At 39.5% G+C, this 26,522-nt stretch overlaps 1 protein-coding gene across 2 annotated transcripts in view; it reads right to left on the reverse strand.

Moving 5' to 3' along the window:
• Nucleotides 1-26,522, reverse strand: part of SLC26A7 (solute carrier family 26 member 7) — a 118,416-nt gene that overhangs the window by 18,105 nt on the left and 73,789 nt on the right. Inside the window, exons 9-14 of one of the 2 annotated variants that reach the window (XM_004597226.2) lie at nucleotides 25,923-26,036; nucleotides 16,681-16,758; nucleotides 15,605-15,700; nucleotides 12,355-12,461; nucleotides 11,793-11,859; nucleotides 8,851-8,988 (exon numbers count right to left, since the gene is read on the reverse strand). In XM_004597226.2, the coding sequence (XP_004597283.2) occupies nucleotides 8,851-8,988; nucleotides 11,793-11,859; nucleotides 12,355-12,461; nucleotides 15,605-15,700; nucleotides 16,681-16,758; nucleotides 25,923-26,036 (600 nt within the window). The remainder of the gene's footprint in view (nucleotides 1-8,850; nucleotides 8,989-11,792; nucleotides 11,860-12,354; nucleotides 12,462-15,604; nucleotides 15,701-16,680; nucleotides 16,759-25,922; nucleotides 26,037-26,522) is intronic. The other variant, XM_058668805.1, reaches the window with a different exon arrangement.

The raw sequence follows: 26,522 nt of genomic DNA on the forward strand, positions 1-26,522 counted from the left end.
TGATGATGATAACAAGGGCGTTTCTTCAGAATTCACTGTCCTTCATGGACTTTGTGTTAACACTGAATCCTCACAACAGTCCTGTGATGGTCCTAACCACATTGTCTACACCAGAGAATTAACAATTAGAAACGTTAAGAAACTTGAAGAGTTACAAAGCTAATAAAGGTCCTGGCTAGAACCAAACACACACTTGTCTGATCCCAAACCTTTCTGTTCCCACCGACTGCATTCAGTGCCTCCCTCATGAATTTATGTTTTCATCAAAAGGTGCCCTAGAGAATTTCTTGGCGGACAATGGTGCACCACATACAGTTTAAGACTTCTTGACAGTTGCCAGCCTTATGATTTCCACTAGGTTATTCCACATTTCTAAGTCTCATCCTTCCTTCCATGTAACACTGAGCACTTGGTGATTCAGTCCAAGAGACACTCAACAAATGTGGGTTCGCTTTCCCTTCTCTTAAATGTATTTTATCTGATACTTTCTGGACAGAATAATGTCATACAATTTGCACAGATCCTCCACATAACTTCATATCCCTTCAGTGTGGGCTGCACACAGGGACTCTGTTCCATAAAGAACAACATTAACAGTCGAAGATCAGAGTAATTGTGCAGTGGGGAAACTTGCTAGCACTGGCTCAAGCTGCTAGATATCCAAATAAGGAGAATAGGTCAAGATGATGATATCAACTCCTCAAAAATCCATTTATGCAAAGAGAACAGATTTTATACAGAGAATTTTAAGCACATATATACTCCCAATGCTTCTCCCCTTACTCCGCCTGCATTTCTTTCTTTTTTACTTCCTTCTAAGTCTTGTGAGAACATACTTTCAATGTGCTTTAGAATGACAGGCCATAGACACCTCTAAATAAAGAGCTAAACACATAGAAAATAGAAAGATCATTGTTCTGCACGAGTACAGAAAGGGCTAAAAGCAGTAACCAAATATTGAGATGTTAATTCCAATAATATGCAGTGGATTTTTTTTGTATTCTACATATTAGCCACCAAAAATCAAAGAAAATATGTACTATTTGTTCTTTTGGATCTGATACTCTTACCATCATAGCAAGGGTACTATAACTGTACAATCTCCCTCCCCAAAATCAGAATCCCATTGTTACTGTTAGAAAAACTCTTGATTCCAGAAGAGAAGAACCAGAGAGTACAAGTCTAAACTGTCAGGGTCATGAGAAAATACAATCAGTGTGTCAAAGAACCTCCTGCACCCCCACATTTACTGTAGCATTATTCACAGCAGCCAAGAAAAGGAAATAGCCCAAATACCCATTCACTGATAAATATGTTAAGAAAAAGTTGTGGAGGTTCGGGCCTTGGGATTCGGGGGCAAGTGCCGCTCCTCACAGTGTGGCAGCTGTGGGGGGTGCCCCTGCTGGGTCGGACCCAATGCTGGGGGCTCAAGCCAAAGACACTGCTGCAAGGCAGTGAACGAGTCCTCGGCCTCCCCCAGGGCGGCCAGTGTACCATGTGGTGCCAGGCTTCGCCTGCTGGCCGCCCGGCCAGGGAGCTCTGGGGTATTGACTGTCTGAATCGCTGCTTAGGTAGCTAGTTGAGTCAAGGACGCTAAGTCACACTGACAAAAGCAGAGGCCAGGAAAAGTGAGGGACTCAGATAAGCTGAGTCAGAGCAACCACTGGCAGGCGCATGATCTACGGCTAGGAACAGGCTCAGTTGGGGAGGCATGGGGACACCTTAAGTGGGTTGAGGTTCCCACCAAGGGGTGCATGTGCTGGAATGGGGGCTTCATTCTATCTAGGAAACAGTTGTAGTCACCCGAGGCACTAGTGTGGGCTGGGATTGGATGCACCAGGCCAGTTCAGATCCCTACACCATCTGGTGTCATGACGAACCAGAGGGTAGATGTGGGACTGATTAGGCTGGGTCCCAATCCCCTCTTGAGCCATGCGTGAGCTGTACGTGGGTATGGACGAACCATAGCCGGGCTGAAACATCCAACAACAAGAACCAGAATGGGGTGAAAGCCAGCCAGGAAAAGCCACTGTTCCTGCTAGGACAGGAGGTGAACTAGGTAGGGTTGGCTCATGGACCCCCTGGCATGCGCAAAATCTGGCACTGGGAGGGGTTCTGATGGAGGAGCCTGGGCAACTCCTCTGGCAGGACACAGTCCCTGCAGGTTAGCGCAAGAAGCATGATAGGAAACAGCCCAGAATAGGCCATGGAAAGTTTCCCACTGGCACACATTTGGTATGGGTCGGGAGCAGACCAGGCTGAATCAGTTCAGATCATCCACTGGCAAATCCGAACACCAGAACAGAGTGTGGGATGAGCCGGGTTTGGTCGCGACAAAACCAGTACACATTATGGAATGCCAGGGCGTGGTTGCCTGTACTGGATATGAATGCAGCACCCAACCAGCACACGTGAGATCCAGGAAGGGAGGGGTAGAACCGGCAGGGGGATTAAGGGGCTGGTCCCCTCGCTGGACAGCTACTCCCACTGGAGAGCATGGGCTGGGATAGAGACAGACCAGACTAAGCAAGGCTACATCACCTGTGCCCTGCATGTGGATTAGACCAGGGAAAAGCCAGACTGGGCTGATTGTTCCTGCTGGTGCAAGCATAAACTAGAGTGGGTGAGGGATGTATGGGCATAGCCGCAAAAGCTGGCACTGGGGACTAATTCTGTCAAGTCAAATCACAGAACCACATAAAGAGTGCATAAATGGGGACAGAGAGACCTGGGAGGGAAAAAGTGGGTTCCCCCTTCTTGGGTCACTATTCCCGTGGGAGGGCATGAAAACTAGGACGGGGGCTGGAATGGCTAGATAGAGAGGCACTCAACAACATCTGTGAGGGCTGGATGGTTGAGTTGGTTAGATAGAACTAAGCTTTAATACCCATTGACAAGTACAAGAGCCAAATGGGATGGGGGACAGACTGGTCTTCTGCTACACATACTGGCAAACCAGGGCAGGGGGCGGGCCTGGTGGGGGTTATTGTGGGTCGCCCCAACTAGGCTGCAGCTCCCACTGGTTAATGTAAGGGCCGAACCAGACTGGACTGCAACACCCATTGGTTCCAGTGCAACTCGGGACCGAAAACAGAACCAACCCCGCAATTGAAACCACCAGCTGATCGGGGTGATGGACTGTGCCGGGCCCTGTGCTTGCTGGAACATACAAGAAACTAGTCTGGGAATACCACAAAATTTCTTTGGAGATCTCCCCAAGCGAACTGCTGGACTCAGAACTCTAATCAAGAAAAGACAGAAGACAGAGCAGATCAATCATTCATCTCAGCTATATGTTGGCAGCGAAATATGGGGCAAACGGAGACTTCATGATGGACCATATCAATCAGTGGATGACCTCATCGAGCGAAACTGGCAGCGATTCATAACTGGAGAACTATTAACACCACTCGAGCACATATCTCAGAGCATGCCCCACATCCGGGACTCGGGTGGGCGGGAAACCGGGTAGGGCTTCTCCCTCAATATCCCCCTTTACCTCAGATACATGATGGAAACAATATGGACATAATAGTATTACCCACTTCCCTATCCCCTTGAACCTTTTTTTTTCTTTAACTGTAATTAACTATGTAAAGATTGTCAACAACAATACAATAAAATAGATTTAAAAAAAGAGAAAAAGAAAAAGTTGTGCATATATGCAATGAAATAAACATGGATAGAACTAGAAGCCATTTTATTAAGTGAAACAAACCAAGCACAGAAAACCGAAAGTATCACATGCTCCTCTTATTTGGAATCCAAAAAAATTGATTTCATGAAGCTAAAAGTTTAAGAATTAAAAGAAAGTAAAAAGCAAGGATAGAGAATGCAGATTAATGAGTCCTGAGTATAGTTAGCTGGAAGTTCTGGCGTTCTATTGCACAGTAACACCAAAAGGCGAATGTGCTTTCACCATGCAGAAACATTAAATATAGACACTGCACAATTTTTACATAGGTTGAAACATCACATGGTGCTCCATCAATATATAAATGCTATGTACTGAAGTTACCAAAAAAAATAAAAGAAACGAAAAAGAAATTTGGGAAACTGTGACAGTCATGAGAAGCATGAAGAGCTATACAAGTAAAAGAAACATAATGTTCTAGAACATAAAGAAAGAAAGAAGGAAAGAAAGAAAGAAGGAAAGAAGGAAAGAAGGAAAGAAAGAAAGAAAGAAAGAAAGAAAGAAAGAAAGAAAGAAAGAAAGAAAGAAAGAAAGAAAGAAAGACAGAAAGACAGACAGACAAAAGGATATGAGCCATGGCCCAGTGTGGTGGTAGTCTAGCAGCTAAAGTCCTCACCTTGCATGCCCCGGGGATCCCATATGGGTGCCAGTTCGTATCCCAGTTGCTCCACTTCCCAACCAGCTTCCTGCTTGTGGAAAGCAGTCGAGGGTGATCCAAAGCCTTGGAAACATGCACCCATGTGGGAGACCCAAAAGAAGCTCCTGGCTCCTGGCTTTGCATCAGCTCGGCTCTGACTATTGTCCACTTGGGGAATGAATCAGTGGATGGAAGATCTTTCTGTCTGTCTCTCCTTCTCTTTGAAATCTACATTTCCAATGAAATAAATAAATCTTTTTTTCTGAAAGGACATGAGATAAAAATAAGAAAACAGGAATGAAACATGGTCTTTTCACTCATGATAACCAACTTATAAATTGTAATAAATAGGTCACAGTAACACATTATGATAATAATTAAAACTTGGTATGATGTAGAGGGTGCATATAGTCTATATCTCAAGTTCTCAATTTTTCATCAAATAAAACTTTCAAAAACTAAAATATACTTATAAAAGTATATCTGAGCAAGAAAAAGATCTGAAAAAGTAAATAGCACATTAAATCTTTTCTTGTAGAGCCACATAATGATGATTAATATTATTTTGTGAGTATCTATAGCCTTTACAGTAATACGTAAGAATCCATCAAATATTATCATTCTGAGAACTCCTAAGCTTTTGTATTTGGGACATATCGCCAGAGCATAACAAAACAGTGGATCGTCCTCTCCGTTTATATTTTGAATTGTCTCTGGTTTTCCTACTCTGGGGTATTTCAAACGGTCCTTCTGTTACCAGTATCTGTGGAAAATACCACCATGACAGCAGAGAGGACACAGGTATCAGAGAAGCACAGAGGTTCAAGACAGATCTGCATAGCCTTGTGCTCAGCTTGACAACATCGGGGAAGGATGCCACTGAGATCTGAAACTGATTCTGAAATAAATGCAGAGGCCTGGAACCCAAACCACATATATTCCTGACAGAGAGCACATGATGAGAATAACAGGGGATGTAATTCCAGCCAACCCGTGTAACCATGGTGCATGAAGATTTATCCCATTTTTCAGGCAGCAGCCTTCCAGATGGCCTTCTGAAGTTTTATGTATCCCTTAAAAGTTATTATATGTCCATAATATTTGCATTATTCTCATCTAGAAGTGTGTTAACAGATATTACAGCATTGAGAAGCTCTGAGTTAAATAATCCCCTTTGCTTTCATTATCTACCTATCATGTAAATTCAAAAAATTCCATTTCAGTATGAGATCATATTTCAGAACTCTCATGAAGGTACAATCATAAATGTGATATTTCTTGGCTGAAAATGTTATTGATGAGATTTGTTTCTGATTTGACTTGCTACAAAATAATAACATTTTTTTAAAAACGATTTATTTATTTTTATTGGAAAGTCAGATATACAGAGCAGAAGAGAGACAGAGAGGAGGATCTTTCATCCACTGATTCACTCCCCAAGTGGACTCAGTGGCCAGAGCTGCACTGATCTGAAGCCAGGAGCCAGGAGTTTCTTCCGGGTCTCCCATATGGGTGCAGGGTTCCAAGGCTTTGGGTCATCCTCTTCTGTTTTCCCAGGCCACAGGCAGGGAGCTGGATGGGAAGCACAGCTGCTGGGACACAAACCAGCATCCATAAGGGATGCTGACACGTGCAAGGTGAGGACTTTAGCTGCTACACTACTGTGCCAGGCCCAAAATTAACACATCTTAATTTTAATTTTCAACTTCCTAAAATAATTTGGGGTAAACCTGACCTTGCAGGACAACATCCTAAATAGAAACTATTAATGTTCAGTTAATGATTAGTTGAAAGCATCTTTGTGCTACATCTAAAAAAGCCCAGAGTAGTACATAATTTCAAGAAATAAATTTGCAGCTTCAAAACCACATACATTGTGGTTCAGTTAGACTATTTGGAACTTAAACCAGAAACTTGTATTTGTAGCTATGGTTTTACTTCAGTCCACAAGAACTTGGATAATTGCTGTAACATCCAAACTGCATTTGTGAAAGAAACACACACATTAATTATAACCTATCAAGCATATAATAGGTAATTTATAGATAACGGACTCGAATCAGCACTAGACATTAGCAAACCATAAAGACATACAGGGGGAATCAAGAGTGATCCTGACAACCTTTTAACAGGAAGTCAAATGCACGACCCCAGAGTGGAACAGGCAGACAGGAGGAGGTTTGTATCCCAACCCTGGAGACTCCCGGATCCTCACCAAGGACTATCAGTATGGACGCCAAGGACTACATCCCAACTGCCAAGGAGACCACAGGGAATTGGAGTGCCTTCGGAGGCCAAGAACTCTGAGGTCATCTACTACCTCTCAGATCTCCAACATGGGATGGAAGATGGCCAGATCTTTCCTCACAAGATCTAATATCATCAGAACAATAGCCGGGAGCCCTGAGCAGACCTCAGAAACAGAAGAATAGTAAACTTCCTTCAGGACTCGGGAGCTTTCTCTGGTCCTTACTTAGTTCCAACTTTGGATCCCCACCCTCTCTTGTAATGACCATCAGGGTTGCTCCGGAGGGCCCCCCACCCCAAAATAACAAAAAAAAAATTAGAATAGATAGAGAACAAGGAAAGCTTAGAACCAGACAGGAAATGGTCAGCGGAGACTCACATATACCTTACTAGGTAGGACACAAAGATTAGATACTCCTCACTAAGGCACTGAAGATTTCTCTGCACACCCCTCCTAAAACTGTTCTGTACCTCAACTGTAGACAAATGCCTTGTTAGAGTTATAAACCAGTTTAGACTATCCTAAAATCAGAGTGTTCAGTAAAAATTATGCTTCAACACTATAAACTGCTAAATACTAAAATGAAAATAGATATGAGACAGATGAATAGTACCCTATAGCCATTTTAAGGTGGATAGAAGCTGGTTGTACATAAATTAAAATTGAAATATCAATGAAGTAGTCACAGGATATGGTTAAGAACTTGCATTTTCTAACATATTGGTTACTCAATACCATGTCAATTAACTCCATAATGTTGTAAATTGTTGTTGATGTTATCTTGTGGTTTTTCATTGGATGGGGTGATATTCTGCCAGCTCTGCCTTCAGACCAGAGATGGTCTCCCCAAGAAACCGTAGAATTGATCTGGACAATAAGATGCTGGGACTCTATGCTTGGTACATGCTTGCAATAAAAGAATCTTGACTGAATTTGAACTGTAATTCTGCAATAAGGTGGGGGAATCCACCATGGGGGGAGGGTACGGGGAGGGGTTGGGGGAACCTCAAAGCCTATGAAACTGTGTCATAAAATGAAATGCAATTAATTAAAAAAAAAAAGAAAAAACATGCATAGTATCCAAACTGAGCAATTAAGACTATGCTTCCCAGTTTGGCAACAGAGGAAATTCTTCTCAACCCGTAACTACTGGTAGTGATTCTCAACATGTGTTCAAATTAAAACCTTAATCAGCTACAATATAAGTACTGGTTCAAGATCTAGATATTCCACTTCTGATCCAGCTCCCTGCAAATGACTTGAGAAAGCAGTAGAAGATGACCCAAGTGTTTTGGCCCCTGCCACCCACGTGAAAGACCCAGAAGAAATTCTTGGCTGCTGGCTTCAAATGAACCAACAAATGGAAGATATTCTCTGTCTGTCTCTTTCTTCCTGCTTCTCCCTCTCTCTCTCCCTCTCTTTCCCTTTCTGTTTTTCCTTTCAATAACTCAGTCTTTCAAATAAATCTTTTAAAAAAGGTATGAACAGCAATGATTGAGGTCCAATGACAGATATAATCGGGGACATTATTAAGCTTGCAAGCTGTGCGCTCATTCATGGCCTCATTCTTAGAGGGGTCTCCCATTTGGCTTACCACTATGCCATCATCATCTTGAAACAACTAATAACTCTCAAACAGTGACCCAACATTTTAAATTTACATCCTGCCTATTTATCTGTAACCCTGAGTTACAGATGAGGAAACTGAAGAACAAAACTTCAGTAACACAGGTAAGATTCCAGAGTTGATAAGCAACAAACTCAAGCAGATTAACTACTGACTTTGTGATCTTAATATTGCGGTGGGCTTAATAATTCAAATGGTGACTGATGGGCCACTTGTACTAAATCATACAAATGCATTTTGATTGAAAATCTACTAACCACCATGATTTAAGAAAATAACAAATGCGAAATTTATACTCATATTACGATAACGATGAAAATATCTTATTAAATCATTATGTATCTCCTGGGCTTTATTTAACACAGTTTTGGGTCCTTTAAGTCATTTAAATTTCATTACTTTTTCTTCTCAAGGCTATGGTGCCTAGCATATATTCCCATTAGATATGTATCAAATGTATCAGTGAATAAAGAAGAAAAACTAGTATGTAAAAGATGGGAATGAAATCAAACAAATGATAAAATACCGGGTATTGCAGGGAGGGGTAATCACCAAATAATTGTAGAATGAATTGCTAGTTCTACATAGTTTCTTTTCTAATGACCTGTAGTAAGACACCCTGATCTTGAAACCACCAATCTTACCTTGCTGGTATCATCCACTGCCAGGTTGTTGGCATATTGCTTTTGGATGATGTTCATGACATCAGTGCGAAATTTCTTAGAATTCAGGAACACAAGTGGGTTGTTTATTGAGATAATTTTCAACCGTGGCGGCATTTCCTTTCATAGGAGCAAAAGGAACAGATTCAGAACTCTGAGTTCAATAGAATATGTAACAACTTCATTCAGTGGGGCTAAGGTTCTACAAATTCAATTGTCAGTTGGTCATGGAAATGATCTTGACTACCATATTCATAATCATCATTTATTTATAGAGCTTCATGTACTAGCATACTTCTCAGGAAAAAGATGGATTTCCTCTTTACCAAGAAGCACTGGTTATCCAGGAGCCACACCTTTTTTGAGCATGGCTCTCATCTCTGCTAGCTGGGTTTTGGTGACTCCACAGACTGGAATATTCAGATTGCAGAGAGATCTGTCTTCCCTAAACACCTCTTCCATTGAACCTTCTAGTTTAAAAAGATTGACTTGGCCATCAGCATTTTTGAAACAAGAAAATATCATGAAGTGTCAGTTATCTGCCATTTAGCTCATGATATAACAGCATTTCTTCAGCTGAAATGTGACTTTAGAAGTGAGAGATGGACCTAACCAGAAGAAAGACAAGCAGTAGCATCAGGAACTTAAATTTCCTTGTGTGCAGTTCCAGGTTATGCTGAACTGACAGATGAGGGATGCAGAAAGTGAGTAGGAAAAGTCTGCACAGAAAAGTGCCTACTTTGGCCACTTGGTCAGTTATTGCCAGCCTCACTTGCTGCTGAGCAACTAAACCATCTTCTCTATGACCTTTGGAACAAGCGGTTGATCTTGAAATTGACAGGTGGTAAGTTATATGACATGACAACTGCTTACCAGCTAAGCAATAAGGTTCCTTCAGACTTTAGCACTCACATAGAGAAGGAGATGTGGAGAAGAGGGACACATACGGGAGAGAAAATAAAGGTGAAAGAAAGTATTAGATAAGTGATGTGGACAATTCATTTAACCCTCTCAGGTTCTTCATTTGTTCAAATCAGGATTTTTTTTTATTTCATTTTTTTTTCAAGTTAAAGATTTATAAGCTTTATATTTAAATTTGTCCATATACATGTTTCTATAATTGGAAAATGAAGCACTAGAAAGTGAAGATATTTGCAACAATTAAGCAAACACAGACTAAGTTGCAAACTAATGTTTAATGAAGAGAAAAACTCCTAAGGAGCCTTAATACGCCACTAATCCTTGGTCCACTCATATTTATATACCAAAATCATAAAATCTTAAAATTGCTGACTAATCACATCACAGGATGGTGTTAATATGTTCATTTAAAATCATTTGAAAAACAGATATAGATACATCTAATGTAGATAGATACAGATATGTAGAGAGAGGTTCGAAGTGTTCATGAGGAGAAATCTGTAATAAAGTTGAATTCACTGAGGAAGAAAAGATCTCCTGAATGGGAGACAGGTATTCTATCAGAAGAAAAATTCGAGAGTACATTCAGTAGACACATAAAATAATGATGTTTTCATTTTAAGTTAGGTAAAGATTTCATGTAACAGTCCATATTCAAATTTTGCCCTTAGCTTTTTGTCCTTTTCTTTTTGACAGAAAATATTAAATAACTAGTGAAGTGTAGAATATGCTAACATTGAGATTTCCGTGTAACAGCTATTATTCAGGTGGGTAACTAGACTGAAAGTAAAATCAAGATTTACACACAGAAAACTCTAGCACTTTCACATTCTTACAAACTACCTAATTCACATCCCCACATGTTAAACACACGAGATTAAGGCTTATGCAAAATTTAACTTGTGATTTGTTAGTTAAAAATAGTCAAGGTTATAGCAAGTGTACATGTAGTATAAATATGCAGAGGACTTTAGGAGCCCATGAAGTAACTCTGAGTTTAAAAAAATAGCAATTGTTTTAATCAGAAAAAAATTATTAAAACCAATATTTCCTTCCCTTTTCGAAAAATCATTTTGGCTATTCCTTCAAGCAAGAGTCTAGTATTCAGAGACTATAAATTATGCTTTCTAAGCATGGACGGAGCAAAAACAATTTATGGAAGCGATTTTCATAGAAAGACGCCCTAGGATGGACATTTGGCAAAGTGATTAAAACCAGCCTCGAGGTGCTGGCATCCCTTGTTGTAGAACGTGTGTTCCAGTCCTCACTGCTTCCTATTGCAGCTTCAGTGCTCACGGAACCATGGCAGCAAGCAGGTCAGTGCTCAGGAACCTGGATCCTTGCAATCCACAGGGGAGGTCCAGCCTGAGTTCCAGCCCCCAGGCACTGCCTGTTGAACGTGGTTGGAGGATGAACCAACCAAAGATAGAGCTTGCTCTGTCTCTACTTTCTCTTTCTTTTTCATTCTCTTTCTCTTTATCTCTTTCAACTAAAAATGTTAATTATATATAAAGTAAGGTGTCCATTGTAAAAGAATCCAGACAAAATTATCCCCTACTAAAAACAGTCACATTGAGTTTTAAAGAGAAATGCATCCGCAATAACAACAGTAGAGTGAATCAACTTTGCCTAATCTTCTGTTTTCCTCCAGTCTGTAAGCCACAAGAGTCAACCAGCTTGGCTTGATTGCAATGCATTCATGAAAAGGGCTATCCAAAGGCCGGAGCTAGCCTGGGCCATGATTCTACAATGAAAAGTTTCCAGCAACCATGATATGGTCTTATCTGAACACTCATTACAAGGAGATTTTCTTGTGTTGTACTGAATTTTTGTACATCCATCTCCAGATATTTAGTCCTCTCATACAGCTGTGGGAATGTCATATGAGTGAAAAATCAAATTTTCACCTTCTAAATGTCATAATGCCTGCTTCTTATAATAGCTTCAATCTTTCTCATCCACAAAAATTATTAACAATTTCACAAAGGAAAAATTAAACTTACTTCTTCCACTTCTGTATTCACTTTAAATTCCATTTCTTTCATATTTTTTACACTTATGGTCTTTGTCCTGAAATAAAAGCAGACAGAAGTATGTTATTATAAAAATTCAAAGAAAAAATAAGAAAGAAAGACGGATGGTGGGAGCATAGGCAGGAAAAGATAGGGTAGGAAGTACAATTATTTTCTTAAATACATGAGATTTGTTCATCTGTGTCAATAAAATCTTTAAATAAAATAATCAGCTCTTGGGCTGGCATTATGACACATCAGGCTAAGCCTCCTCCTGCTGTACCAGCGTCCTGTATGAGCTCAGGTCAAGTTCTGGCTGCTCTACTTCGAACCAGATCCCTGCTGATGGCCTGGGAAGGCAGTGGAGAAGGATCAAGTCCTTGAACCTCTGCACATCTCAACAAACTCCTGGCTGTTGCCTCCAGATCATCCCAGCTCCTGCAGCCATTTGAGGAGTGAACCATAGGATGGAAGATCTCTTTCTCTCTGTATCTATAACTCTGCCTTTCAGGTAAAAGGAAATACATCTTTTTTTTTTAAAGTCAGATCTTACCTTGGGAAGCGTCCTATCACTATAGCTATAGTACAAATAACACCAAACAGCAGTCCCACGTTGGCAGCAAAGCATATTGTAAACACGTATGTGCTAATCCAGATGCCCTGGAAAAAGCAAGCAAGCAGAAGATGATGGCCTCGCTTTGTTTGCAATTATTAAGGTCCTCACAATATTATCCTACAGTATTATTGTCTCCAGTTCTTTCACAGGTTTCCAGCTGATGAAGAAACAGGAGCTAAGAAATAAATTCTGGCTCCATCAAAATCTCAGCGCAGAGGTAGGAAAATGCTCATATTTTTATTTCTAATTGCTGTAATCTTTAGTCCCCAGTAAACAAGATATTTAAATCTGTAAGGAGTTAACAGATGTTGTGTTTGAGACTAAAGTATGCCATAAGGACAGACATTGTGGCATAGCCTCCTGCAACAGCAGCATCCATGTGGACTCCAGTTCAAATCCTGGCTGCTCCACTTTAGATCGAGCTCCCTACTACATGGTTGGAACAGCGGCAGAAGCCAGCCCAAGTCCTTAGGCCTTTATACCTACTTAGGATACCTGGAACAAGCCTCTGACTCTCATTTCGAACTGACCCCACTAGGGATATTTTGCCCTTATGGGGAGTTATTTAGCTGATAGGAGATTTTTTTTCTCTCTCTCTCCTCATTCTATCTTTCTCTCTCTCGCTCTCGCTCTACTTTTCAAATCAATACAATGAATCTGTTTTGTTTCCAAAAGAATGCCATAATTTCCCATTGCTATCTTATTGAATATAATATAATTACTTGCTTTTTTATCTCTGACCATATTTGGATTTCTAAGATTACTGTCAAAATAACTAACATAGTCCATATGACTGAATCAGATAACATGAGTTATTATCATTACAATATTACAACAACCTCAGTTACTATAAAGATCATTTTTTACAAGGGGTTATTTCTTGTGAAAGCTACAAAATCAAAGCCTATAGAATCCTTGATATCATAAAAAATTTTCAAGAAACCGTTTCTTTTATTTGGAATTCTAAGGTTAATGTAGTTTGCTCACCCACTGCAATTTATAATTTGCAACATAACAATATATTAGAATTGGCATTTCTAGAGTTAGGACTGAAAAAAAGAATAACCTTAAAAGCCAGATAATTTGTGAAATCCGGAAAGTTATGCTTTCTAAACACAAAATCCAGCACTTGTCAAATAGTAGACACAAAATTTTCAGTCACTCTTTCCCCAAAATAGCCTACATCATTTTTTCTATGCTTACAATCCTAAGTTGATTTCCTTCTGACTCAACAACTGTGTTATTACTTTAAAGAATAATTCAAGGGACTAGTGCTGTAGCATAGCATGCAAAACTATCGCTTGAAATGTTGGCATCCCACATGGGTGCTGGCTTGAGTCCTACTTGCTCCACTTCTAATGCAGCTCCTGGATAATGGCCTAAGAAAAGTAGCCAAAGATGGCTCATATGGGGCCAACACACCCACATGGAACATTCGGATGAAGCTCCTGGTTTCTGGCTGTGGCCTGGCCTAGTGCTGACCCTAGCAGCCATCTGGGGAGTGAACCAGTAGATGGAAGATCTCTGTTTCCGTCTCTCTGTCTTCCTCTGTACTCTGGATTTGAACTAAAAAATAAATACAAAAATACCCACCACAATTCAATTCCACACACAAATGGAAGAAAACTGAAACTGCTCTACAATAGAAAAATAGCATAGAATCTTTGGAGGTGAGGGAACTGGGATGAATTAGAAAACTATTTGTAAATTTTTTTTACTTGAAATCCTTTTATTGTGTTTGTATTATCTATCTACAGCACAAGAGAGATTCTTAACAGACTTTTTTGAAAATCTGAGACCTTTGAAGCAAATCAAAGGGTTTGTTTCTGTAAAACTACTTAAATGTAGGAAAAACAAGCAAGTCTGCAATGAAGCAGAAAATACACTTAAAATGATTCTCACGTTAAGATGCACCTGAAAATGTCATGCTAAGTTGTTTATTATGACATTATGTCCACTCTATCATGTCATAGGATAAGACAGAGATGTTCCATTATTTGGATAATCCAGTCTTTTTGTAGTTGGCACAAGTTTTCTTCCTAATGTATTACATGGTATTCAATCATGTACAAAATAAGGTTTGATGTTTTTGATTGTTAATCCACCTTTTCATGATCACCATGAATTTTACTTAACCCATAATTCTAACTGAATTTGAGTGAGACAGAACAACACCCCCACCAGAAACCTTTTAGGTCTAGTTCCTTATGATCAACTTTCATCATTCAAAATGGCATAGCAAACTAAAGATCCTGCTCCCTGCCACTTATAACCACAGAGCCCGCAGGCCAGGATTCATCAGAGCAACCCAACATTTTGGGACCATCTGGTTCTATTTTTAAAGCATATTTACTCTCCCACAACATCATCAATTATGAGCTGTGCTCTGAATGTTTAGTAAGGCCTTGGGGCTACTCTTACAGCTTTGAAAAAATATCAAATGGAAATTAATAACATAGACCAGTAAATAGTTCCCTTGGTTAGAGTATGTTCCAATGGCATTCTTCAAAAATTCCTATTAAAAACCCAAATGCTGGTATCATAGTTATCAAGAATTGGTTAGCCATTTTTTTAGCATGTGTTTTCTCGCGCTTTTTTCTAATTTTGCACTTACAGCCTGCAATCACAAAATAACCCCAAAGCTGATGCTAAACATATAAATGCTTGCTTCTTGTGGAAAATGTATCAGTGTCAAGCACAGTTTAGTAGCCACAGAATCACCACTCCCTGACTACATTTTTAAAACAAAGTCATATAATTAGATTTTTGTGTATTGAATGCTCTTCTCACTGCTCAATTACTCGAACTTAACGCTGTCAGAACTGCATTTAGAGCCCTATGTCCTCATTACCTTAGAGTGTTTTCACATAGGAAACTGTTACCAATAATTGTATGTCAGGGTACTTCCTGATTATGCTTCCAGAAAAAAATCATCAGATAAATTGGGCTTCCCCAAAACACCCAAGTTAGCTAGCATTTCATCAAAAGAGTTCAAACTACATGATCATCAAATTTGGCAAAATTTCATTTTTATTGCTTATAAAGACAATTTATGTTTTAATGTTTTTATTTAGATTTTGAAGAAGTAATTGAAAAAGCTTAAAGACCTCAAATAGCTAAATCTACTTTCTATATTACATTTGGACTTAAGCCAAAGAAGAAACGTTAAGGTCAAATTTTTACTTACCCAGTCAATTTTATCCACATTCCAATACTTCTTTAAATCTCGAAACTGTATTAGCATTCCTTTCAGTCCCACAACAATAATACTTGCAAGAACACACTACAAATAAAAACAAAGTTGATGAAGAAGCGAGATAAAATTTTATTCTCAATTTAAGTAATCCAAATGATTTTTATTTGCTTGGTTCTAAAGTACTAGAGAAACCAATTATCAATCAGAAGACTAAAATGACATGCGATTTACAACTAATCTAGTATTGTACTTTACAAATGTAGTTTAAGTCCCAGTATTTCATAGAATAAACTTATGCCATTCTAAAAACTAAGGTAAGAAAAAGAAACCAATCCTGGGAATTCTAAGGGCGAATGTTGCAAAGCTGAATGTGCCCTGAATTACAATTATTCACTGCTATTTGCTTGAAATGTATTGGTTACAAAAATAAATAAATAAATAAATAAGATATATACATATAACTATATTTCACATATGTTTGTAATTTCCTTAAGTATAAATTATCTTGTTTCACCTAAAGTTATTAATCCAATCATCTGGAAGCTGGATTTCATTACTGGAAATGATTAACTGTCATTAAACAAACGGATATTTAGAAACAATGCAACAGGCTCCTCTTTGTGTCACTTTGGTACCTCAGGCTTTGGAGGGATCCTGAACTGCTCCTGGTCCCTTCGCATAAGGCAGAACCAAGGGAGGGGAAGATACATCTCGTTCTCTACCCTGTTGACCCAGAACACATTTTCTAAATTTTGACAATATTCTTCTAAAGCCTACTTCGTATTAAATAGAATGTCTAATTCTACCTCCAGATGAGCACAGAATAAATTTTATTTCACAATGTCGTTTTTCAAACGAAAGTCAAAAATTAGGACATAGTCGTGGTGTCCAACCATTCCTGCCTCATCAAACATGCTACCATTTCACCTTTCTTCCATTTAAATTTGACTTAGTAACATGGCTCTTGGATTTAGGGTTATGAAGAATACATGTCTAAGAAATTTGGTATGCAGTGATTCTCATCAAAATGAGTTATGATATAGCTAGGGAAAAAAAAACTACTGTACCATGGGTAGCCAGTAAAGCAAAGGTCCTATCGCATAGATGACTACTAGGACGACAACGCAAGATATTAGACAAGCCACCTGTAAAACACAAGACAGAAAAAAAGGGAGAGAAACCTTGAACTTCTTATTATTCCAAAGTTATGAGAGGGGGGTATTCCCTTAGTTCTTCTTGATTAGAAGAAACAAGACATAGGCAATAATTGTTAAACTGCATAGACTGTCATTATCTATGTTTTGCAGCTGAGGGACTCCAAATGTGACAGCTGACAAACTAGCGCAATCAAATTAAGTCAGTGTAGAGAGAAAAGCAATTTCACACCAAGAAATAGGACACCATCAACTTTTATCACACATCACAGCAATGGCTTTTTTGCTTAATAGTGTAAGTGACATTTCAATTAAAAGTTCTGTAGTCTGTTGTTTAGCCTGACTCTCCTCCTTATTTTGTAGGGGGCTGTCTGAGCAACAAATGAAAATGCAGCTTAGGGTTTTACTGTGCTGATGATAAATTTCCGTGGAGCATTTAGCCTCTTGTTTGGAGTTCTTTGTTCGTAAGGGATATGTGAGATTCCAGAGGCCCTCTCTGGTAGTGAAAAGGACTTAATATTACTAATCCTGAAAAGTCAACAGCGTCATGTTCTAAGCCACTCAGCTGACAAAAGTCACCTCAAAACATCTGCAGGACACATCTAGTCTCCAATGAATGGTGAACTTTATTTTCACAGAGCAAACGTTCTGACGTAATAAAAATATTTGGTCAAACTGTCATTCTAACAAGAAAGGAGGGATTTCTCAAGACCGTTAAGATGTCTAGAATACCAATAAGGAGATATAAAAGAAAATGTGGATTAGAAAATCTTGAGTTAGACATTTAAATAAACAACCAATATTAAAGGTTGGCATGAACTGATCAACTTGAGTTCCCAGGCATTGCTGGTGAAAATGTGATGCGACAGTTTTGCTGTTCCTTATGAAGTTAAGTATACATTAGATGACCCAGGCAGGACTGCCTGGGAGAAATGAAAACATGTTCCCAGATGAATATCTACATGTATTGATAGAAAGCTTCACAAACACTTAGAACTGGAAATATCTGAAATATCTAAAAATAGATGGATAAATTGTGGCACACCCATACAATACAATCCTACCCAGCAATCAAAAAGAGGGTAGTGGCATAGCAAGTAAAACCACTGTCTGCACTGCCAATATCCATATGGGTACTGGGTGGAGTCTGGTTGCTCCACTTGCAAACCAGCTTCCTGCTAATGTGTCTGGGAAAGCAGCAGAAGATGATGTAAGTACTTGGGCTTCTCCACCCTTGTGGGAGACCAACAAGAAGCTCCTGGTCCAGTCTCAGGCACTGTGGCTAATTGGGGAGTAAATTAGCAGATTGAATCTTTGTCTCTTTGTCTCTTTCTCTTTGTAACTCTGCCTTTCAATTAAAACAAAATAAATTCTTGCATTAAAAAAACAAAAACATACACAGCTAAAACCCAACGCCAGTAAGCTGCGGAAGTTAGCCAGACTATATACAGATGGCTACATTGCTTGAGATTTCATATCCAGAACATTCTGAAAAAAAAAAAAAAGAAAAGAATAGTTGTGGAATGCTAGAAGTTAGACTTGGAGATCAAAGAAACTGTCACAACACAATTTGTAGAAACTTGCTGGGGTGACAGAAATACTCGAAATCATGATTTTGTGTGTGGATACACAGCAATGTGCTTTTTCAAATGACTGAACAGAAGGGATTTTACTACATTGGAACTATACTTCCATAAACCTAAATTTTTAAGAAAGGAAGTTGGGGGAGGGATTTCTTTTTTTTTTTAAAGATTTATTCATTTTATTACAGCCAGATATACACAGAGAGGAGAGACAGAGAGGAAGATCTTCCATCCATGATTCACTCTCCAAGTGAGCCGCAAAGGGCAGGTGTGCGCCGATCCGAAGCCAGGAACCTGGAACCTCTTCCAGGTCTCCCACGCGGGTGCAGGGTCCCAACGCATTGGGCCATCCTCGACTGCCTTCCCAGGCCACAAGTAGGGAGCTGGATGGGAAGTGGAGCTGCTGGGATTAGAACCGGCACCCACATGGGATCCCGGGGATTTCAAGGTGAGGACCTCAGCCGCTAGGCCATGCCGCTGGGCCCAAGGGGGAGGGATTTCTAACAATTGCTTACATGACCCAGACTCAGCACAATGTCAGTGCTTATCCTGGACCTGGTCCTACTAAAAAGCAGATTGTGGGAAGGAGGAAAGGGATGGAAGCAGTTATAAATATGCAGCTAATCAAACGGTCCTTCAGACAGTGTGGGGACTAGCCTGTGCGGACAGTCAGAGGAATCCTGCTGTTCTGTCCGTAGTTAGTGGAACTCATCAGAAAATAAAAGGGAAAATAATCATCATGTGAAAATTCACTAGGAAATTAAGATTGCTTGAAAAATGCCAGTGTGTATCGGGTCATCACTATACTCATTATTTAGGAGTCATTGCTGATTTTATAAAGTAAAGGTTTCTGAAACAATAAAATGGCAGCTATTCTGTTAGACTCTAAACAGCTGTGTGTCAAGCTACAGACCACAGAATCGATTTAGAAAGTCCAGTAAGTCACTCAGTGGACACACGTTTATAAGGAAAGAAAAAGACACCAACTACTAAGAGCTACTGTGAGACAAATGACAATGGCATGCACCCCTTTCGCAGGACTTTTATCTTCTTATATTTATAGTGTATCTGAGAACAAAACTCTAAAACTTTAGGCATTGGACAACCACAGTCAAAAATCCTTGGATGAATCTGAGTCACAGAGCCAAAAACGACCTGGTCAAGATCACAAAGCAAGGGAATTAGAAGACGTGAAGGCAGAATGGAAGAGCTGCTGTTCTGGGAGCCACAAAAGCCAGACGTGCTTTAAGCTTCCTAGGTACACTATAATGCAGTGAAGTTGTTACAGAAGTTACAACCCAACTTAGTAAATTTACCTAAGCCTAATAAGTCCCAAGTACGTTGGACTTTTATCCCGAACAATATTCAATTTATCTTTTATTTACATAATGTTTTATACATACACAACAACTCATTCACCAAACTGCAATTCAGTCTTGTAGTCAAAGCAAGTTAGAACTTTAACAAATTTATTTGGCAAAAGTTACAAGCAATTTTAAACCTTATCATGTCATATAATGAAATAGATCACATAAGCAAATACCTCATGTTAGCAACCTGCTTGATTTTTATGGATGCGTCATGTCAACAGACAAATGAACCTAATCCTAACTATTATCCCCACTGTATCCATCCCCACAAAATGTAAATGAACAATATAACAGTGCCTACTTTCAAAACTCACAAAATATTGATATATTTTCACTTCATAAGTAAGAAACTCAGACACTGAAGTTCGGATTTTTAAGTCTGAAATATTCAGTCCCCAATTCCATCATCAGCCAACTTAATGATTTAAAAAAGAAATTAATTTTAAAAAGAAATACTTGCAATGCTATATTATTATTCTCTAAGCTGAGGTTTCTGTCGTAATTCACTAGCTATATTTCTACATAACAAGCACTTTCTGATTACTGTGAGTGTCTGCACATAAGAAAATACTTTCCAAAATTACTCTGAACTACCGTAAGAAACAGTTTTTGCAAACAAGTTACAATCAGGACAAGAGAAATAAACATGTTCCTTTTGCATTTAATCTCAGAAAACAACATTTAAGTAGCTCTGTATTACTAAGTTCCAGGTTGAATTAAGTAGTAATTAGCAAAGAGAACAACACTAATACTCTTAATTAGCCATGGAACAAACTCTGTGTAAGTACTTTGCTCTTCAGCTTTTTCAATGTCATGCTAACTGAATATCCAAAGGTAATTTCTGTTTAAAATCATAGCTACTCATATTTAAAAGTTAATTTTACATAAAAGATAATGAAATAACTCATATTCTTGTTGTGTCTCCAAATACTACCCATGTGATAGGCCATTTACATGGGTAACAATCACACATAAACAGTATCCACACTTCAGTATGTGTTGAAGGAAGAGGGAGGTGGCAGCCATTGTTGAAGAATGCAAAGTAGGCCTAGAGCCCACCATATGGATAACTTTGTGGGAAGCGGTGGATTGCAAAAAGGAATGGAAGCAAAAGACACAGAGGATTTGGGATCATGAAGGCTAGATTGGGAAGGATTAAATGAAAGCAATGAGCCCAATGTTCACGAGAGAGAGACGTTTGGCCACTTGGACTCCATGGCCAGTTTTCACATTGCAGAAAGACAGGGCAGCGCTCGTCTGCAGTTGCGACTCAGCTGCCACTGCTGTATGTACCATCTCACATTGCTCAGTGCCTCCTACTATCTCTGAAAGCTTCCAGAAACTCTCAAGAAGCCTGCCAGGTTGAGAGACAGGGACACGCTGATCTCGCTCAGTGGTCAACACTATTTAGAGGTCAGAAGGAAAGGAATAACAGCACCATTTATTTGTGCTATTTTTTATTTTTTGAAATGTTATCTCACGCACTGAATCACAGAAAGTGATTTGCAGAGACAGAGAAAGCAAGATTGTTGCTGGTTCACCTAAGAGATGCCTACAGCTACCAGGGCTGGGCCAGGCCAAATCCAGGAACCAGAGGCTTCTTCCAGGTGTCTCACACCGATGAAGTGGCCCAAATCCTTAGGACATCGCCTGTCCTTTTCCTGGGCATATTAGCAGGGAGCTGAAGAGAAAGTGGGACAATCAGGATTCAAACCAGGGCCCGGTTGGGATGCTAATCTCGCAAGCAGCAGCATAAAAACCTATGTCACAACACTGTCTCATAACATCTTCTGAAGAAGTACTAAGATTTCCTTGCTTTCCAAAGTGTGTTAGGTACACATACTTTGGCTTTCAATCAAAAGGGATCAAAAGGGAAAAAAAAAAAGTTTCTACAAGTAGAGAATCGAAAGTTGCCACTGTTATCACTACGACACATGAAATTAAAGGATGAATGCTTTTTTTGTATTTCCAATGAAAACATCTTAATTTTATTCTCTAAAGCACCGAATGGATTTATCAACTCGTTTCTATATAACATGCTCCTAAATTTACTGTCCAATACAGCCACAAGTGGCTATAGAGCTGATGACCCCTCTTGATTGAGATGTGCTACAAATACAAAACCCACATCAGATTACAAAGCCTTAGCATGAAAGAAAAATAACACGAAAATAGCACTCATAATCTTCAGGCCAATTCCATATTGAAGCAGCATGGTGGTTAAACCCCAGACTGGGACAGCCACTTCCAATACTGTGGTGCATGGGTTTGGATCCCAGCTTTGCTATTGATTCTGTTTCCTTCCAATACACACTCCGGGGGCCAGCAGGCAGTGATTGAAATCATGAAGTCCCTACCACCCACAAGGAGAGACATGTTTCCATTTCCAGCTCCCATCTTACGAGTATCTGAGTATTTGAGTATTATGAATATTTGTGGAATGAACCAGCAGGTGATTATTCTCCATCTCTTACCCTGTCCAATTACTTTTAAAATTTAAAAAAAAAAAGACATTTGGACTCTACTGGGTAAGTATAAGTAGATGTAAAGAATTAATATCATTGGCTTCTAATTTGTTACCAGGAAATTTCAATCATCTAAATAGCTCATATTATTTCTACTGAATAGTGCTACTTTAAAGTATAGCATTCTAAGCCTGATTTTTAGTGATTTTAGTTTTATTTGACCAAAAAAAACTGCCTGACCTGGCCTAACCCTTCTAAGTCAGCAAAATTGAATGAGTGGATTCTTCATTCTTTCCTCTTAGAGTTGTTAATACAGATCAGGACCTGAACTAGCCACAGAGGATCCAGGGAACTGTAAGTCAAAGGAATAAGGCAGACATCAATCACATAACCACGCTCATAAATGTTGAATGTCATCAAACAGCGCTCAAGACCCAACAGGAGAAGAACATGACCGACCCAGAAACAGCAAACGATCTGACTTCAGAGGAGAAGACAGCAACACCAGAACCCATAGGGACAAAGGACAGTATTCTTAGAAAGCTGGAAAGCTGGTGAAGAGCAGTGCAAGATGAGGCATGGAAGGACTCAGAGTCCTGCATGCAGAGATACACTGAACTCGGGATCTCCACTAAGCCTGTCTGGAACCTGAAGAAGGAAGAACATGACCAGCCGTGCATTTTTAAGAGCTAACTTTCAACAGAAATACTCTGTGACTGTTTTCTGCAAAAATTCTGAAAAATGTTTTTGAATTTAAGTCACTTTGCAAGTAACAAATGTAAGTGCCTTTAACAGATTACCATTAGCCTAAAAGTTGAAGGACATCTCCATCTTCCAGATTAATTTACTGACTATAAATCTAGACCCCGAGAGAGGGAGAACCATTTAAGAGTTTGCTTTGTGAGATCATGTCACATAAAAACTGCATTCACAAGTAGCCTATTAGAAAAAAAACCCTGCAGATTCGGTGAAGCAAACACATTCTTCCATCAGTTATCAGCTAGACCCACATAACCCACAGAGTTAGAGTGTGAGTGTGAAAGTCTAAAAATGACTACCCTGGGAAATTATCCCCACATTAGGTCAGATTCTTTCCCTGTGTCCCTGTATGACTTAAAGTGCCATGTTGGGAGAGTCAGCACTCATCTCGACAGGAGGAGCACCATGAAAACATTCTTCCACCGAGCTCTGCTGCCTTCAACTAGCGTTTTATTAGATTGCTCTCATGGGCTTTGAGGTCCGGTGGATAGAATGCTGAATAGAAGGGGGAAAAACACACAACCCTACAAAATAGGGTCTTTAGAAACATGTGCCCTGAAGGACAAAAAAGAAAAAGAAAGGGCATGCTTCGAATCTTACCCACAGTCAAATAAATGTATGCTCAATTTAAGTGAACAAAAGATGTAGCCAGACATTCAAATAGCACATGCTTTCTCAAAAACATTCTCTCTTTCAGACATTCAATGCTAAAAGCGACAGCAATTTAACCAGATGGTTTCATTGCTGCTACTACTACTACTTAGAGAACTACAGTCATGCCAAAGGAAATTCCAGTTACAGAATCCATTCAAAAAGGAAACAGTCAGGGGTTCTACTTTGACCTTCCCTGTCCATGATCAGTGAAGATGCTAGGTTGCCCAAGATTCCCCAGCAAGTCAGAGGGTCAACGTGGACTAAAAAAACCTTCTTTGCTACCTCCCTACCAAACCATGGTGTTCTTACATAGAATATTAAACTACAGATTCTGAAAATATTTTATTAAACATTTATTATAAAATCAGTGTAATTATTCACATTTAAAGAACAGAGACCAGGAGCTCAGAAATTTTGCTAAGTAAGTATACAGTAACTCAACCAATTCTTACAAAAACTCCTTGAATAGCCAAGGCCACTTAGTCTAGAGAGGTTGAGCTACTTGTGCACGGTCGCCCAACCATGTGTGGTGGAGCTAGGAAACCAGTGCAGGCTTTGGAATGCAGGCCCTTAATCCCTCACTGGATTTACCTAGCCATCGCATAAACAGAAGAAACGTAATGGACTCACTTTGTGAAGAAAACTACATAATCATACAAAACTCTAGAATTATGTTGGTAGGAGAGTCCTCAGAGTTTCAATTGTCTAAATTTAGATTGCGGATTGTTTGAAAACGCCTCTTACAGAAATGTTTATGCTAGTGGACACGATGCGCCAGATCCAGAAGCACCACCTATGTAAAAGTTCATGAGAGTACTTGAGCTCTGGTGCAGCAAGGAGCCTGGAGGACATCACTGGCTAGCTGACGAGCGGTGGCAATTTGCCAAATTGTAATTCATTCACAGTCGATTGTTGAGTTTCCTTTTGCCTATGGTGCAATGTCAATAGTTTTATTAGCTTCATGCTGTATTTACTATGTCTACCTGTATTGCTGTTGTCCCTTGCCCCAAGATCAAGAACCTTTAAATTTTACTCTGCTATAACTTTAAAAAAAAAAAAGCCGTTTAATATAGAATTGATAAATAATAAATGCTTGAATTGACACCAAAGTGTTCCTTTTTAAAAGGTGAACTGTTCATTTTTCAGCTGCTTATGTTAATTTCTTATATCAAAATATAGTTGAGACCTGGTGTTGTAGCTTATACAGTTAAACCAGCAAAACAACGATCATATATCAGAGTGTCAGTTTGGGTCCTGACTGCTCCCGCTGATGCACTTGGAAAAGCAGTGGAAGATGGCCCAAGTAGTTGGGTCCCTGCCATTTATCTGGAAGACCCAGATGGAGTCCCTGGCTCTTTGGCTTCAGCCTGGCCCAGTCATGCCAATAGCAGGTATTTGGGGAGTGAAGAGCAACTGGCAGATGTCTCCAGCTCTCTGTCTTCCCCCTTCTCTGTCATTCTCCTTCACAAAAATAATACATATTTTTCTTGAAAAACAAAAACAAAAGATACATATGAAATTTCCTTCCATGGTACAGGGGTTAAGAGGGGAAAGAATCAGACAGAGTAAATCCATCTGGGTTCAAATCTCAACACTGTCACTTAGAATTTATGACCTTAACAAGTTACTTCAAGCTCTTTAACTCAACAAAACTGAAGATGATCATTGTACCTCCTTCACAAAGTTGCTTAAAGGACTAAATGAATCCATTCCTTTACAAATTAGGATGTGCAATGCCTGGCACATAATTCAGTGTTGTTTTCAATGACACCACCACCATTACCATCACCGTCATCATCATTTCCTTGCTAGTACATTTCATAAAGCCAGGCACAAAGCAGGCTCCCAATAAATGTTGTGTTTATTTGATTTCCTAAAAAAAAAAAAATATGATCATTGTTTCTTTAACCTAAAATGTGTTAAGGCATATGATGCTACATCTACACACTTGTACATCTACGTAAAAGGAGCTTTAATGTCAATGAATGGTTTTGTATATAACTGATTTTTTATTTTACTTGAAGAAAATTTGGAAATTCTAGGTTGACTGGTTAGCAAGTAGAAATCAGAAGCACCGCTAGAGGGAGCCATGGTTTCAAAGGTCGCCAACGTTAACTGTGCAGGATGTTTCAGTTCGCTAAAGACCCACTCAATTCCCTGAAGGGCCCCTCTCAGTGAAGAGAAGAAAAAGGCTTCTTGGAAGCTAATTAGGAAAATCTGAGACACAGTACTTTCAGGACTTCGAAGGAAGCTCGCTCTTCCCACTCTCCACGAATAGGAACTGCAGTTTCATGGTCCTGAAGTCCCTGAGGACCACCTGTTACCTGTGTCTTCGCTCCTGTGCTGTACAGAGCGGCAGTCCTTCCCATGGCAGCAGCGCTCGGGATGCAGAAGAAAAACGAAGAAATCACATTGCTGAGTCCATGGGCCAAGAACTCCTGCAAAATGGACAGTGAGAGATTATATCACTGCTTACGTCAGATTTGGGAAGCCATGATCCCAGTTTGTCAAAGAATGAATCTTGTTTGTATTCAACTTCCATTCCCCTTACCAGTTGGGATTTCACAATTGTAATAAAAATAATTAACATTTATCGGATGCTGATAATGAGCCAGAAACTGTTCTCAACGTTGACTCATGCAGTGCTCTTCGCAACCTGATAGGGAAATGCTACTTAGTCACGCTCTCCATCACCAATTCCTTTTCTATCATTTTAGTCACCAAAAGCAGGCTTTTTCTTCCCAATTACTCTGTCATTATTCTAAACCCTGAATTCAATGGTGAATTCTTCTGTTATCTGGCCAAAAGGGGGCGTTTTACACAGTTGCTGGATTCTTCCCTAGAGGCTTACTTCACATGCCTTCTGGGACCTCCTGGTCTCTGTTTCCCTCCCTTGCCGCCCCACTTCTGTTTTCCTTTCGGTT

Source organism: Ochotona princeps, chromosome 9 (genome assembly GCF_030435755.1).
Source record: "Ochotona princeps isolate mOchPri1 chromosome 9, mOchPri1.hap1, whole genome shotgun sequence".
Classification (NCBI taxonomy): domain Eukaryota; kingdom Metazoa; phylum Chordata; class Mammalia; order Lagomorpha; family Ochotonidae; genus Ochotona; species Ochotona princeps.